This window comes from Peromyscus californicus, unplaced genomic scaffold (assembly GCF_007827085.1).
Source record: "Peromyscus californicus insignis strain IS unplaced genomic scaffold, ASM782708v3 Scaffold_15__1_contigs__length_86483966, whole genome shotgun sequence".
NCBI lineage: Eukaryota > Metazoa > Chordata > Mammalia > Rodentia > Cricetidae > Peromyscus > Peromyscus californicus.
This window is the reverse complement of record NW_026294447.1, coordinates 49,899,107-49,916,394: the sequence shown is the minus strand read 5'-3', so window position 1 is coordinate 49,916,394 and position 17,288 is coordinate 49,899,107. Positions and strand designations below refer to the sequence as shown.

General features: G+C 44.1%; 1 protein-coding gene across 4 annotated transcripts in view; it reads left to right on the top strand.

Annotated features, from left to right (window-relative positions):
- The first annotated feature begins 2,096 nt into the window (after nucleotides 1–2,096).
- Ppp4r3a (protein phosphatase 4 regulatory subunit 3A) overlaps nucleotides 2,097–17,288 on the top strand; it is a 51,891-nt gene continuing 36,699 nt past the window's right edge. For all 4 annotated transcript variants that reach the window (XM_052738795.1, XM_052738794.1, XM_052738793.1 and 1 more), the window contains exon 1: nucleotides 2,097–2,705. In XM_052738795.1, the coding sequence (XP_052594755.1) occupies nucleotides 2,564–2,705 (142 nt within the window). In that variant the 5' untranslated portion in view covers nucleotides 2,097–2,563. The remainder of the gene's footprint in view (nucleotides 2,706–17,288) is intronic.

Here is a 17,288-nt window from a genome sequence, read left to right as displayed (position 1 = left end):
CAGTGACTGAAGCGTCCCATCAGCTGAGAAGCAAGTGTAGTCGAATATTATTTTAAGGTGTGTTACTTTTGTTTATGTTGCATTTGTTTAACTCTGTGAAGTTTTGTTACTGTGCCTGTCTAAAACACCTGATGGTCTAATAAAGAGCTGAACGGCCAATGGCAAGGCAGGAGAAAGGATAGGCAGGGCTGGCAGGCAGAGAGAATATATAGAGAAGAAATCTGGTAGGAGGATAAAGAAGTAGCCAGAGAAGGAGGAGGACTCCAGGGGCCAGCCACCCAGCTACACAGCAAGCCACAGAGTAAAAATAAGGTTTACAGAAGTAAGAAAATGGGGAAAGCCCAGAGGCAAAAGAGAGCCAGGCTAATTTAAGAAGAGCTAGCAAGAAATAAGCCAAGCTAAGGCTGGGCATTTATAATTAAGAATAAGCCTCTGTGATAAATGCAGCACTGTATGATCAACATGAATTTTTTTGTTGTTTTTTTTGAAACAGGGTCTCACTATGTTGCTCTGACTGACCAAAGCAACATATGTGAGAAGCTGGGACCTTCCTCACCCACAACTTCAGAGACAAATGAAAGACATGTCTGAAAGTGTTTGCAAACAAAATTGAGAAGTATGAAAAAACAAAGCGGTTGCTGTTTCTAAAGACTGGAATACAATCGTTTTCAAGCATCTGGAGGGAGCTCATGGACTATCAAGTAGACCAGATTATTAATCAGTATGGCACACTGGTGTAGATTATTTTAAAGCAGTGGTTCTCACCTTTCCTAATGCTGTGACCTTTAAATACAGTTCCTCATGCTGTGGTGACCCTAATCAAAACATTATTTTGTTGCTGCTTACTAACTGTAATTTTGCTACTGCTATGAATCATAATGTAAATATCGGATATGCAGGATATCTACTATGTAACCCTGAAGGGGTTGTGACCAACAGGTTGAGAACCTCTGCTTTAAACGGACTTGGAGATCAGCCAGAAGAGGCTGAACACTGAATAGTTCCTTATCTGCCTTACTTCTTTACCCATCAAAGAGGAAACTTTTGCTGGAATAAAGCACAACTAGCCAGAAATACAGTATTTGTCTTCCGGTTTATTATGATGAAGGACATTATTTACAATCTGTGTCTTCTGGAGCCATTCACCTCTAAAATATTTTTATTCTAAATTGTCTAAATTGCTATACTCTGGCTCTCTCTCTCTCTCACGCACCCCCCCCCCCCCCCCCACACACACACAAGTGCATTTTAGGGACTTTGAATCAAGGCCCAACCAGGATTTGTGCTTCTCAGAATTTCAGAATAGCCAGCTTAGTTTAATAGATATTTTAATATAGAACATCAGCTCTGATAATCGGCAGAGAAAGGAAGGTAACCGCTGTATTGTGAGGTAAGTGCTCAGAACGTTCCGTGCCACGCAATGAACCACGCGCCAAGTGGACTCGCCCGACCAGTGCGTGGCCCACCGCAGCTCAAACGGTTTTTTTTTCCCCAGCAGCTTCTCAATTTCAGGCCTGGGGAGGAGGCCAGAAGCCGGTGCCCCGGGACCGACTGCTCAGGCCCTCCGGGGAAAACGGCGGGAGAAAACACACAAGGACAAGGGTGAGTTATGGGATCAGAGTCCAAAACCCAGACTGGCTCGCAGGCCGCCAACCCACTCCACACCCCTTCCAGGGCTGATGACGAACTCAGGGTGCGACGGACGCACACGCAAGCCCGCGCTCGCACGACAGTACGTGCAGGGCAGCGCGAGGGAGTCCCGGTCCGACACCGGCGCGACTCGCGTCCCGCCTCCTCCGCTCCGCCACCCCCGCAGCTCCGGGTCCGCCTCGGTGCGAGGCCTCCGCCGCCGCAGCCAGGCTGCTGGCCCCGGTCCTGTCTCTTTAAGTGGTGGGGCCTGCGGGCCGCCCCTGCCGCTGCTGCCTAGGTGGCCCCGCGCGCCGCTTTGGAGGGGCGAGTCAAGATGGCGGCGGCTTTGGCTCTGTGAGGAAGACGGAAGAGGCGGTGGGTTAGGGAAGGCGGCTTCTGAGAAGAGTTAGGGGTTGTCGGGTCGCCAGGGACGTTCAGAGTCTTCCGGGTAGCGCTCGCTCGTCGGCCTCGGATGCTTTAAGCGCGAGGAGCGGAGCGGAGGCTCCGGCTGCGGCGGCAGGGCCAGGTCCAAGGAAGGAAAACATGGCGGCGGCGGCGGCCTGAGGAGGCGGCGGCGCGGGAAGCGGCTCTGCGGAGGTCATGGCGGAGGCGGGAGCAGGGCTGTGAAGCGAGCTGCCCCTTGTTGGAACGGCGGCCCGGTAGGCTGTGCAGAGCTGCGCCTTCCAGTCGGGGCTGCTGGGCGCCCGCGCTCCCCCGGCCTGGACAATAGCGCCGAGGAGCGGGCGGCGAGAGAAGGCGGCGGCGGCGGCGGCGGCGGCCCTGGGCTCGGACCCGGGAGCGGACCATGCGAGCGGCGGCGCGGCTCCGGGGCGGCCAGCGGCGGCACTGAGGTCCCGGAGTTTCCCGTTCGCGGCCGCCCGCCTTTCCTGGACACCGTCCCCGGGCCACTCGGGCGGGGCCCCCGGCCGGCACGATGACCGACACCCGACGGCGGGTGAAGGTCTACACGCTCAACGAGGACCGGCAGTGGGACGACCGGGGCACTGGCCATGTGTCCTCGGGCTACGTGGAGCGGCTGAAGGGCATGTCCCTGCTCGTCAGGGCCGAGAGCGACGGTAAGCAGACCCCGCCGGTGCCCGGGGACACAGTGGCACTCGGCCTGGGAATACGGGAGTCTAGGCGGGAACGCCGTGGGTACCCAAGTCCGGTGGAGCTCGCTAGAGAGCCTTCGGGGTGTTTCCTTAACCGAGGACCCTGTGGTGGGGAGAGTTGGAGCAGAGCGGAGCACGCTGCGCCGTGCCGCCTTTTCACGGGGAAAGGTCGGAGACCTGGGATCCGGAGCCTGGCGTCGGTTTTGTACCAGTGTTGACCTTGAGAAAGGCACGTGACGGATGCGATCTGCCCCTAGTTCACCCATCTGTAAAACAGACACAAGACCTTGCTTGGAGCTCACAAAGTTCATAGCTGTTGCACACTTTGGTGAAAGTTCTGGACGTTTTCCACTACCTCTTTTTCTGATCTTAGGGGTCGGCGATGCTGGCAGCTCCACTAGCGAGAAAACGCTGCTTTGCTTTGTTAGGATACGTTGGACTTGTCCGGTGTTGCTTGTCTTTTTCATAAGAAAGGAAATTTGTTGTTGTTTTGAGACAGGATTTTCTCTGTGTTGCTCTGGAACTAGGTCTGTAGACGAGACTGGCCTCGAACTCACAGAGATCCGCCTGTGTCTGCCTTCCGAGTGCTGGGATTAAAGTGCACCACCACGCCTGGCCAGGAAAGAAAGACTGTTTGTAATTCTACTGTGGGAACTTCTGGACCTTTGGAACCGTTTTTGTTTTTTGTTTTGTTTTTCTCTGGAGACAGGGTTTCTCCATGTAGTTTTGTTGCCTGTCCTGGATCTCGCTCTGTAGACCGGGGTGGCCTCGAACTCAGCAAAGATCCGCCGGGCTCTGCCTCCCGAGTTCTGGGATTAAAGGCGTGCGCCACCACCGCCCGGCCCTTTCAAACATTTTATTGCAAGATTTTCTGATTGCTTAAGCGTGTGGTCCTCATTTGGTTCAACTTAACAGGTGGGGAGAAGTATTTTTAAAACTTGAATCTGCCCTCCTGCTTTCCCTTCAGGTCTATTGAAACAGTCTTCAGGGTCCAAAGACCAGGTTGTTCAAAGTTTCACGTTTTTTGTCGTTTTGTTGGAACTGTCTCTGTAAACTAGGCTGGCCTCAAATTCAGAGATCCTCTTGCCTCTGCCTCCCAAGTGCTGGGATTAAAGCTGTGTGCCACAACCGCCCGGCTCTGTTTCTCATTTTAAAGTATTAGTTTCTTCAGGGTTTGCCATTTTCCTTGGTTACATTCTGAATTTCACTTAATGAAAGAAAATATATATGTTGGGCAAAACTTTTCAAATTGTTTCTTTGGAGTATAAATATAGTAACCTTGTTGCATTAGTCTGAGGGACTGGTCAGTTTAGTATGTTTGTAGTTGTTTCATATCTGAATTATTACAAATTTATTTCAGAGAAGGTTTTTATTCTTTGGACTATACCCAGAACTCATTACATGAAAAACAAGGTTCTCCTGGTTGTAACTGAAGATTGTAGAAACATTCATTTGAATTGGAAAATGGTAATTTGCAGTATGGTGCCCACAGGTTATCTTTATACAAATACCCCAAATAAGTTAGCAGTGGTAAAAAGTTACCTCTACAGGCATTCTTAAAGTTTCTAACAGAGAGGCAGGGGTTCTAGGTGACTTAGAGACCAGCCAGAGTCTACATAAAATTCTAGGCCAGCCAGGGTTACATAGTGTGACTTGGTCTGAAAAAAAGTTTCTGATTACAGTAGGTGTGTTTTTCAGAGCTGGGTTTTTATTTGGCGTTAAAATAAGTTGATGCTGGTTTGTGGTGGCGCACGCCTTTAATCCCAGCACTCGGGGAGGCAGAGCCAGGCAGATCTCTGTGAGTTCAAGGCCAGCCTGGTCTACAGAGTGAGTTCCAGGACAGGCTCCAAAGCTACATAGAGAAACCCTGTCTCAAAAAAAAGAAAAAAAACACCGAAAGGGGTGGAGTGGAATAGAAGTTGAATGTGTAGATGACTGTCACATAATAACCTCCACCTCGACATTTTTGTATATGTGAAAACTTTCCTTATAGTAAGTTGGAAATACGAGTTTTAAGGTTAAGTTAGCTGCTTGTTTTGAGGGTGGGATAACTGGAAAAGAATCCAGGGTCTTGAGCATGCTAGGCTACCACTGAACTACCTCCAGCAAACACCCAGTTAGATTTTCAGTTTAACTATATGTAGGCTTTAGACCAATTCTTTGAATTTCTTCACCCCAGTGTGTTTTATTTGATTATACAAAGACCCTTTTGTTGGTTTTTGGGAAACTCAGTCTCCTGTAGTACCAGGCTGGAATCAAACACGGTATGTTGCCAAATCTCTGGTAGTCCTGGTCCTCCTGTCTCTACTTCCCCAAATCCTGGGATTAAAGGTATACTACCTCATCCAACCTCTTTGTTTTGTTTTAGAGCCGTGCGTTCTCTGTAGCTGTTCTCTGTATCTCCGCCTTCAGATCCTCATGTTGGGATTACTGGCAATGAGCTACCACAGCAGTCAGTTTACAAAGACCTTTTGAAAGGATCAGCATGAAGACTTAATGCCATACTGTCTTGGAGAATCTCTTTTCCTAACAAGGTTTTGTAAAAGTCTGGTGTTTCTATGCCCTTTTATATTTTTATCACTTAGGAAGTAGCCTCTAAGCCCCTTTCTTCTTTTGGAGTTTTGAGGTTCTAATTTATTAGAACAGGTAAAATGATTTTTATTTTTACCCAAGTGGGAAAAGAGCTAAACAAAATTAATGATCTGCCCTTGTAAGTTATGTTATGAGAAAAGCTAGTTCCAAAGAAAGAATTTAAGCTGAGTGTGATAGCTTCCTTATTCCACCATTCAGGAAGCAAGGCAGGAGGGCCTACATAGTAAAACTTCCTCACTAAACAACAAAGAAAAAGTGGACTTATAAAAATTGTGGAATACTTGTGACGAAATCTATAGTTTTATTACTATAGCTTTTTTTCCCCTTACAGATAAATTCCAAATAAGATCAGTAGTAGTAGAAGTTTATTGAGTACCTCCTATGTGCCAGGGCCTCTTTAAGCAATTCACTTGTGTTTACAGACATAATTCTTAAAACTGTTCTCAAATGTGAGTACTATAATTAGCCATGTTTTATAGATAATTTAGAGTCTAAGATAATAATTATAGGTTGGTGCAAGTTTAACCTAGAATGGTGGTCTGTATTTTAGTGAGAAATCTAGCCTACAGCTTAAGGCACTTATAGCTACTTATGGTGAATGTGATCTCTTATGCTGTGGTCTATTTGTGTGCTATTCTTGGCCTCAGGGATTATTTCAAAGAAATTTTAGTTTCACTCTGCAGATACTTTAATTTTGTTATAGGCAACATTTCATGTATCCTGGGCTGGACTTGAATTTGCTATGTAGTGAGGATGACCTTCAATTTCTAACCCTGCCTCTATTTCCTCGTGTTGAGGTTACAGTTATGTTGAGCCTTTATGCTTTATGTGGTGCTGGAGATCAAACCCTGGGCTTTCACGAGTGCTAGATAAGCACCAATTGAGCCATGGGCTCAACCCTAGATAGTTTGATTTCATTGATTGATTGAGGTAGGATCCTACCTACTATGTAGCCCTGACTGCTTAAAGTTATGGTGTCTGCTACAAGTTTGGGTCACTCATTGTGTGCTTCCTTCTCCATTCTGTTACATGTAATTGAGAATTCTTTTTTTTTTTTTCATTGTAATGAACAATGAAGGTATTTGTTTGTTTGTTTGTTTGTTTTTAAGTTTTTTTGTATTTTGTGTATGTGGGTGTTTTGCCTGCATATATGTATGTATATATCACACGCATACCTGGTTCCTTTGAAGGTCACAAGGATTCCTAGGACCCGGAGTTAGACTTTGAGCTACCATGTGGATTCTGAAAACAAAAGCAGCTAGTGATCTTAACCATTGAACCATCTCTCTAGCCCAGCATTTCTTTTGTTTGTTTTGTTTTGTTTTCAGGCGGGGTCTCTTGTAGCAGAGACTGGCCTTGAGTACCTGTCCCTCTGCCTTCATTTCCCAAGGGCAAGGACTGCAGACATAGTGTCTGCCACCATGCCTGGCAAGTGGGAAGTGTTGGTGATCTTCCATAAAGTGGCTCATTGGCCAGTAGAAAATTAAAATTAGAGGTAGGTGTGGTGCACACATTTATAATCCTAATACTTCCTTGTAATCTGAGTGGGAGGCTGAAGCAGAAGTATCCCTACTTTTAGAGTAGCTTAAGCTTCATGAGAGACCCTTTCTCAAAAAGAAGAAAAGGAAACTTAAAAAGTTATTGTGGATGGGTTAGACCTCTCTAGTAATTGTGTTGTCCCATCCTGTCTCCCCCAACACCCTGAAAGAATCCTTTCAAAAACATTGACTGTCATATACGGTAACATTCTTTATCCCTTTTTCTCCATGAATCTGAGTTTTTCAGATTATTTCTTGAGAATTTAGCTGTGTGGAGGCATACATATGTAATACAAATACTAGGGCTACATACTGACTTTTGGGCCATCCTGGTCGAAATAGTGAACAGCAATGCTCTGTCTCAAAAACAAAAATCATTATAAAACTGAAAAATAAGATACTTCATTTCTAAATTTTTGAAAGACAGTAGTTCGAACCTAGGGCTATACATGCTAGGCCACTGAGCTGCACTCTGACCCCTGAATTTTTTTGTCTGCCTGCCTACACAGTGGTGTATGGATGTGGAGATCAGAAGACAAATTCAGAAGCATGTTCTCTCCTTCCACTTTGTGGGCCCTGGTGATAGAACTCAGATTGTCAGGCTTTGAGCTAAGTACCTTTACCTGCTAAGCCTTCTCATTGAGCACCCTGAAGTAAGCTTTTGTGTATGTTAAATTCGTTGTTTGATGTCCCAGAGACTTATTTTAAATTGCTGTGATAAAACTCTGTAATCAAGACAGCATAGAAGGGGTCTACTTGGACTTACGGTTCCAGAGGGTTAGTCTGTGGTGACAGAGTGAAGGCATGGTGACAGGTGGCTAGAATAGCAGCTTGAGAGTTCCCATGTTGATCCACAAGCAGGAGGCAGTGAACATACAGGCAATGGTGTGTCTTTTGAAATTTCAAAGCCTGCCCTCCATACACACCTCCGGTAAGGCCACACCTCTTAATACCTTTAAAACAGTTCCACTTACTGGCCACTCAAGTATGCAAAGATAGTCAGTTTGGAGAATTCCCATTCAATCCCCAATACGCTTTTCTAAAAACAAAGCAGTTTCTGAATGTCAGTATTATTTTTGGCCTCTATGTTTCAGGCAAATCTGGGTAATTACATTTACCCCCTATGGAGCTATATAGCTTGGCAGATCTGTAGCCCACTTTTCCTTGCTTTAGAGGGGGGGAATGTGTTACTAAGCTATAATGCCCATTTCCTGGATTGCATTCTTATTCAGTAGGCATCTGCTGGCAAAATATGTTACAGAAACAAACCCCCTCTTTTTACAATTAGATTTATGTGCTGTTTTGTCTTAGTGTGTATGTATGTATGTATATGAACCGTGTGTGTGCTTGTGGATGCCACAAAAGGTCAGAAGAGGGCATCAGATCCTTTGGAACTGAAGTTACAAATGGTTGTGACCCACCTTGTGAATGCTGGGAATTGAACTCAGGTCCTCTGTGGAAAGCAGTAAGGGACCTTAACTGCCAAGCCATCTCTAGCCCAAACATACCCTTTTCTTTATTAAAGATAAGTCACTTTTTTTCCCTCTCAGTTTTATGGTAGGTCTGTGTAAAGTTTTGTGTATCAGCAAAATTTTAGTGTTGTGCTTCATTTCCCTATTAACTTGCTGAAGGATAATGTCAACCTAGCCAGTTTTAGAATTGATCAAGTTGGATGTTGGCATTTCTCCATACAAAGGATGACTTCCTTACACATGCCAGACAAATAAATGTTCTACACTGAGCTATGCTATACTTAGGTTTAAAAGATGGCCTCTCTGGGCGGTGGTGGCACACACCTTTCATCCCAGCACTTGGGAGGCAGAGCCAGGCGGATCTACAGAGCAAGATCTAGGACAGGCACCAAAACTACACAGAGAAACCCTGTCTTGGACCCCCCCCCCCCAAAAAAAAAAGATGGCCTCTTCTCATAAAATCATATCCATGTTCTTATCCTGGGTTGCTTGGACAGCATCGACAACAGTGTTTTGAGTGGGCATGGTGGTGCACCTCTGTAATCCCAGTACTTAGAGAGCTGAGGCAGAAGAATGGCTCAGTTTGAGACTTCCCTGGCCTTTACTGAGAATTATCTCAACCCCTTCCACCTCAGCCATCAAAAATGTTTTTCCCCTTCCTCCCTGGACTCAAGTGATGATTCCTCTCCCTCAGCCTTTACGTATCTGAACTACCTGGCTTCAAAAATAGGGTTCTTCTGTTTGGTTTCTACTTAGGGTGGTTAGTATTACATTTGTAATGTGTGTGCTTGCACATGTGGAGGTCAGAAGGGTCTTCTGATATGTGGTTCCCTACTGAACTCAGGTCATTAGACTTGACAGCGAGCTTAGCCATCTCACCAGCCCTACTTTAAATTTTATGAAGTATTTTTACATTTAAAAATAATTTTATCTCGCCTTGAATCCCAGCACTCGAGGCAGACGCAGGCGGATCTCTCTGAGTTCGAGACCAGCCTAGTCTACAAAGCAAGTTCCAGGAAAGGCACAAAACTACACAGAGAAAAACCATGTCGTGAAAAATCAAAAAAAAAAAAAAAGCGTGTGTGTGTGAGTGACCTGAGTTATTTGTGTAAAAGTTAAAACAGATTGGATTCTGTTAATTGAGGCATGAAGGAAAGGAGCTATAGGGACATATTCAAGGTAGCACTGCTCACTGACTTCTGAGACTTAAATTCCGTGCTCAGCCTCATGGTTGTAGAACTCTATCTTGGTTGTATAGTCTGTCTCTACCTGCACTATAATTAGAAAAAGAGACATTTGTGGTGGGAAAGGTTTCCCTTCCGTTTTTTGTTGCTTTCATTTGGGGCTGTTCTGGTAAGGGAAACAGAGGCATGGTATCTTGTGTGTTTTCATGACTGTTCTCCTAAGTCAGTATTAGTGTAGAATCTTAAAATGTACAGTAAGTGTTTGGGTTATATATTTTGTTTAGTTATCCAGAGCTCAGTGTCAGTACTTGGAGTACACTTTGAAGAGAAGTACATTTTTAAATTTGGGTACAACAGCTTTGTAGAAGACTTAAGAGTGAGTGGTGGATTAATCAAAACCTCAATATCTGAATGTGATAACTTATGCAAGTTTGAGGACCATCAGCCAATGGTGGGAATAATTGAAGGGATCTGAGTGTTTTAGGGCTGATCTAAATACTGTAGCTTTTTTTTTTTGGTTTTTCGAGACAGGGTTTCTCTGTGTAGCTTTGCGCCTTTCCTGGAACTCGCTTTGGAGACCAGGCTGGCCTCGAACTCACAGAGATCCGCCTGGCTCTGCCTCCCGAGTGCTGGGATTAAAGGCGTGCGCCACCACCTCCCGGCTAAATACTGTAGCTTTAAAATTGTTTTTATTTTTTATTATGGGGAGGAAGAGTGTGGTACTCATGGAGGCTAGACATGGAGGCTAGACAAGGATGTTGGATAATCTGGAGCTAGAGTTACTAGCAGTTGTGAGCTACCTGATGTAGTTGCCGGGAACCAAACTTGGATCGTCTAGAGCAGTGGTTCTCAACCTTCTTAATGCTTTGACCCTTTAATATAGTTCCTCGTGTTGTGATGACCCCCAACCATAAAATTATTTTGTTGCTACTTCATAGCTGTAATTTTGCTACTGTTATGAATCGTAATGTAAATCTGATAAGCAGGATATATGCATGCCGTCCCCAAAGAGGTCATGACCCACAGGTTGAGAACTGCTGATCTGAAAGAATAGCAAACAGTGGGCTGGAGAGATGGGTTAGTGGTTAAGAGTGCTGGCTGCTCTTTGAGAGGACCTGGAGAAGATTTGTAGTACCCTCATGGTGGCTAACAACCATTTGTAACTCCAGTTTCAGTGGATCCAGTGCTCTCTCCTGACCTCTGGGCACCAGGTGTACAGTGGTGGTGCACAGTGTGGGCAAAACACCCATACATATAAATTAAGAAAAAAATTTTAAGACAGCAGGCACTCTTAGCCACTGAGCCTTTCTTTTCTCTGGCCTCCATGATAAACTTTTTTAATGTTAATAGCTTAAGTTTTTATGTGTATAGATGTTTTGCCAGTGTGTTTTTCTGTGTTGACACATGCCAACAGTGTCCTGAGAGGCCAAAAGAAGGCATTGGATCCCCTTGCACTGGTGTTGCAATGATTGATAGCCACCGTGTTTGTGCTGGTATTCAACCTGAGTCCTCTGGAAGAGCAGCCAGTGCTCTTAACCCTTCTGAGTGTTTTAAAACCAGTCTTTGCTGTATAGCCCAGGCTTCTTCCTCAGTTTCCATATGCTAGGTTTGTAGGCATGAGCCATACCACTTAGCCATTAACTCATTTTTGATGATGCTTTTCTTCCTCCTAGTGAATACTGAAAGTGTGATGCTGGTGAAAACAATATTCTGGAAAAACTGTGTGGTGTTGAGGCAGTGCAGTGAGGGAGGAGCTATCTTTTAGTATTTGTTGTGAAACTAAGACCAGGAACAAACCCCGCATTCACATCCACCTGAATCTAATTGATTGGTTGATGCTGAAGGTTGTACAAGAACACTCAAGTTTTCAGCTTACCCCAACCTCCAGCACTGCGTTTCAACCCAGTGCTGCCCTGTGCATGCATCTTAGACAGGTTCTCTTCTACTAAGCTACAATATCCCTAGCCCAAGAACTCTCATGCTAAATCGGTGTGAGTCTCTGGTGAAGGGGTGTGAGTCCATATAAGTTTTCCAGCTAAGAATATATACTAGAAGTGATGACAGTTTGCATGGAATGTTGACTAAGCAGTATCATGAACCTCGTGCTTGTAATATACAGCTGGATAACATTGTCAGAGCTCCACTTCCTGTTGCATGTGGTTGTCAGTTAAAAATCCAAGTTATTAAGTGCTGGTTGTGTACTAGATATTGGGGTTAGGCCCTTCACATAAATTTTCAGTGAATACTCATAGCATTGTTTTTCCTAACCATAAGTTTTAATATTTTGACTCTTTGGATAGTTTTTCAATGAGTGTTTTCCCCCCTGCACTTAACAAGAAATGGGAGGGGGTTCTTTTCCTTTTTTCAGTACTGGCTTTTTGAGGTACTAGGAATTGAACTTGGGGCCTTGCACAACAAAGACAAGCACTATATTATTGAGCTACACAAGAGCCTTTTTTGTTTACCTTCCCCCAGCCCAAGATTTTAGTTAGGTGTATGTGCGTGGATCTGTGCAGGTGAATTCTAGTGCCAGAGGAATCAGATCCCCTGAAGCTGGAAGTACAGGTAGCTGTAAGCTGGAAATCTAACTGCTCCTTTGTAGGGGCAGTGCATGTTCTTAACTACTGAGTCATCTCTCCGCCATTCTTTTGACTCTATATTTTGAAATGAGTTTCTCTCACTTGCCCATGTAGGCCTTGAATTTGCCCTCTTTCTGCCTTAGCCTCCAAGTAGCCTGTTGTCACCAGACTGGGCTTGAAAGATTTTCTTAAATTCTATTATCAAACCTCTGCTATAAAAACACTGAACAAAAGTGGAGAAAATAGCACTGAAGAGACAGTATAAAGCACAGTGGTTCAAACCATGAACTTTAGAGCCAAACAGTCTTAGATCTTATCCTTACTTATCCTTATGTAGGTTTTTTAGTATCTCTTGCCTGTTTTTCCTAGATTTAAAAAAAAATGTTTTGTTGTCATTGTTGGGGTTTTTTTTTTTTTTTTTTTTTTTTTTGCATTTTATTTATTGTGTGTCTGTGTGTGCTCACATAGTCTCAGGAAGAGATTGGGCAACCCATAGGAGTCAGTTCTTCCATTATGTAGGTAGGTCCTAGAGATCTTTTTTGTTTGTTTGGGTTTTTTTGTTTGTTTGTTTGTTTTTGTTTGTTTGGTTGGTTGGTTGGTTTTTTTCGAGACATTGTTTCTCTGTGAAACAGTCCTGGCTGTCCTGGGACTCACTCTGTAGACCAGGCTGGCCTTGAACTCACAAAGATCGGCCTGGCTCTGCCTCCCGAGTGCTGGGATTAAAGGCGTGTGTCATCACCGCCCTGGCTCGGTCCTAGAGATCTTAACTCAGATTGTCAGGCTTGGAACTTGCTGGACCTTAAGAGAAAAACAAAACAGTACAAAACTTTTTAATTGTGTGTGTGCCCATTAGTTTAGAGTTCTCTGAGACTTTATATGATATCTTCCTGAATAATACTAGTTCGTGACTCTCACCTTTATTCCCAACCCATCGAAGTGGGGCATGACAACAAATCACAAGAAGACCCTTCCTGTTTTATTTTATAGGAACAACCATGTTGACCTGGTGGTTATCCATTATTGGTATATTAGTATATTTTGGTTATCTGTGTCAGGTTATACAAAACTCTCTGATAGGTGATGTTATTTTGTATGCTGTGAATATGTGTTCCTCTGATTGGTTGATAAATAAAGCTGTTTGGCCAATGGTGAGGCAGAATAGGGTTAGGTGGGATATTCTAATTGGAGAGGAGGAAGGAGAAAGGCAGAGCAGAGGAGACGCTGCCAGCTGCTGCCAAGAGAAGCAAGATGTAAAGATACAGGTAAGCCACAAGCCATATGGCAAAATATAGATTTATAGAAATGGGTTAATTTAAGATGTAAGATCTAGCTAGTGAGAAGCCTGTGCCAGTAGGCCGTACAGTTCGTAATTAATATAAGCTTCTGTGTGTTCATTTAGATTTGAGTGGCTATGGGGCAGCGGAAGCCAGGTGGGACCAGAAAAACTTTCAGCTACAACTCTCAAAAACTCACTATTGGGGCTGGAGAGATGGCTCAGAGGTTAAGCGCACTGACTGTTCTTCCAGAGGTCCTGAGTTCATTTCCCAGCAACCACATGGTGGCTCACCATCTATAATGAGATCTGGTGCCTTCTTCTGGAGTGCAGGCATGCAGAAGGAATACTGTATACATAGCAAATAAATATTTTAAAAAAAAAAAAACCTCACTATTCTCTTTTGTTGGCATTTCTTGAGATTTTACTTAGAATACCATTGTTCTTGCTTTGAGTATCCCATACAATTTATTTAGGTTTTATCCATTAATATTTACCATATTGGAAACTAAAACTGAGACTTGGATATTTATTCACTTAAAAATAATGTTTGGGCCGGGCGGTGGTGGCGCACGCCTTTAATCCCAGCACTCGGGAGGCAGAGCCAGGCGGATCTCTGTGAGTTCGAGGCCAGCCTGGTCTCCAAAGCGAGTTCCAGGAAAGGCGCAAAGCTACACAGAGAAACCCTGTCTCGAAAAACCAAAAAAAAAAAAATAATAATAATGTTTGGCCAGGTAGTGATGGTGCATGTCTTTAATCCCAGCACTCAGGAGGCAGAGACAGGTGGATCTCTGTGAGTTCAAGGCCAGCCTGGTCTACAGAGTGAGTTCCAGGACAGGCTCCAAAACCACACAGAAACCCTGTCTCAAAAAAAAAAAAAAATGTTGGGTGGGCGGTGGTGGCGCACGCCTTTAATCCCAGCACTCGGGAGGCAGAGCCAGGCGGATCTCTGTGAGTTCGAGGCCAGCCTGGGCTACCAAGTGAGTTCCAGGAGAGGCACAAAGCTACACAGAGAAACCCTGTCTCGAAAAAACCAAAAAAAAAAAAAAAAAAAGTTTGATATTATGCATTAACAAAATAATGGTTAGATTGTTTTCCATTTTGAGATAGGGTCGCTGTATTATGTAGCTCTGCCTGTCCTGGAACTCACTATGTAGACCAGAGATCCAGTTGCCTCTGCCTCCCAAATACTGTCATTAAAGACATGTGCTACCATGCCTGGCCCTAGATGTGTTTTTTTTCATGAGTTGGAGTGGGGAACCTAAGTGTTTACTGCATTTATTAAGTTACTTTTTCCAGAAGCATGTGTTGCTTTTGATGAAGCCTTCTCTACCTCTTCTTAATGTTACTGAAGTCTCTTGCTAAGGATCATTATAATGATTTTATTATCATTATTTTAGATGTATGGATGTTTTGCCAATATGGATTTAAGTGTACCATGTGCATGCCTGGTGCCTGTGGAAGCTAGAAGAGGGTGTCAGATCCCCTGGAACTGGAGTTACAGATGGTTGTTAGCTACCACTCAGCCCCAGTCCTCTATAGGAGTGACAACTGTCTTAAACACTGAGCCATCTCTCCAGTCTCAGAATCACATTTACTTTTTTCCTGTTGTACTAGCAAATGCCTCTCACCTAAAATTGAACTCTTATGTCAGCCTCTACACCCATACATTATGATAGAATTACTGTTTAGGTTCTGTAGCTAACTGACATTAACACTGCATAATTGGAGCTTGCTCTTTTTTTCTTTTCTTTTCTTTTGGGACAGGGTTTCCCTGTGTAGCTTTAGCTGTCCTAAAACTCTGTAGATCCACCTGCCACTGTCTCAGTGCTGGGATTCAGTAGGCTGGACAAGTGTTCATAACTTGACCCTGTAAAAACCATTAGATGGCAGACCCAACCAATTAGATAGAATGGCATAAATAAACTGTAAATACAGGACTTTATTTTGTTTAACCCCAACACTGAAGAACTGTTTCCCAAGTTTAACCTATGTACTAGCTGAGGAATAAGGCATTGGAGATCAGAGCTGGACTTCTTTTCTGTGTGTCTTTCACATCATGCATCTTGATCCCATTCATTTCCCCATCACTTTGCATCCGCCCTCCACCCCTGCAACCCTCCCCCCAATAAAAACAAAATTTAAGAGGAAAAAAAAGGAAAATAGTAAAAATCTCATGGAAGCTCAGTGTGACACATTGAGTCACGCAGTAAACCCTTTTGTCCATATATCTTTACTTGCAAGTGTTAATTGCAAAGAGTCTGGTTTGAGCCCTCTAGTTGCTAATACACTATTGATGCTGGGCCCTCACTGGGACTCTTCTTGGATATTCTGTTGTTGCCCTGTGTTGTGGAGATCCTGCAGCTTTGGGTCGGGTCAGGCCCCTTCACATACTCCAGCAGATCATAGATGGGGTGGACCAAGTCATAACCCTGGTTCTGGGCCTGGGCAGATGCAGGGTTGGTCAGCCTGCCAGTTCTCCCCACCAGGGTGAGCTCTCCAGCACTGGTGCCCCCACCCCCCACCCCTTGTAGCAGTGAGAGAGGGACAGGACCAGTTCTCCTGCATTCATACCCTCAGAGTTGGCTCTCCCACACCTACACATCAGGGCCCTCTCCTCCACCCATGCCACCATATGTCAGATGAGTAATGAGGACAGCCTTTTTCCCCCACCCCCCAACATCGGGGTTGGGTCACCCACACCTTCAACAACAGGGCCCAGAGCTGGACTTCTAAAGTGGTGTCTTAGATAAGGCCAAGGTATATGGGAGAAATAGCTTTCAGGGAAGGTGCTTCCCCTAACATCTCAGATACCAAGAACATTCTAAATCAGTGGTTCTCAGCCTTCTTAGGGCTGCAGCCCTTTAATACGGTTCCTCATGTTGTGACCACCAACTATAAAATTATTTTTGTTGCTACTTCGTAATTGTAATTTTGCTACTGTTATGAATTGTATGAATCACAGTGTAAATATTTTTGGAGATAAAGGTTTGCCAAAGAGGTTGTGATGCACAGATTGAGAACCATTGGTCTAAATATTCTTATTTTACCCAGGCTTTGGGGGAATGAGAGTGAAATGCTTCATCTTTGAATGGGCAATTTTTTCCCCTTTCTGTTGTTCTGTTCTGTGACATTACTGAGAAAATCGGAAAGAAAATGCAAAAGAACCTGGTATCTGAAAAATAATTGTTAGTAGGGATTAGATGGCTAGCAGTGTCTTACCATGCTGTTTTGCATTTGTTCATTTTAACAGCTGCCAAGTCAGGTGTATGTGTCTTTATTTTTCCTCCCCTTCAGTGCTGGATATCACAGCCAGGTACTTGCACATGCTAAGCTAACAACACTTATCACTGAGCAGTGCCTCCTGCCCTTTCTTTTTGTTTATTACTAATCTTCAATATAGAACATTTAGTAATAGCTAGAAACAGTTTTTCAAACACTCAAGTGCCAATATTTTTGAGACAGGATCTCTTCGTTCATTAGCTTGGACCTTGTGCTGGCTAGCAAGCAAACACCAGGGATTCGTGTCTCCACTCTTCCAATGCTGGGATTACAGAAGTGTGCTACTATGCCAGAGTTTTTACATGGGTGTTTGGAATTGAATTCAGGTTTTCATGGTTGTGTGCAACTACTTATTGACTAAGCCATCTTCCAAATCCTGGCTTTTAAATAAAAGAAAGATAGATAGGGGTGGGTAAGTAGGTAGGTAGTTCATACATTTAGACATGGAGTGAAGAGTTTTGAGAAAATTGGAGAAAAAAAATTGATGGGTTCACCATGTCTGAAACTGCTTGAGTTGGGAAATTTTCAGAAAAAAAAAAAAAAACGTAATTAAATCAGAATACCTTCAGCAGAATACTTGTTTATAGATTTTTCTGTAAGCAAAGCATGATGACACACACCTGAAAT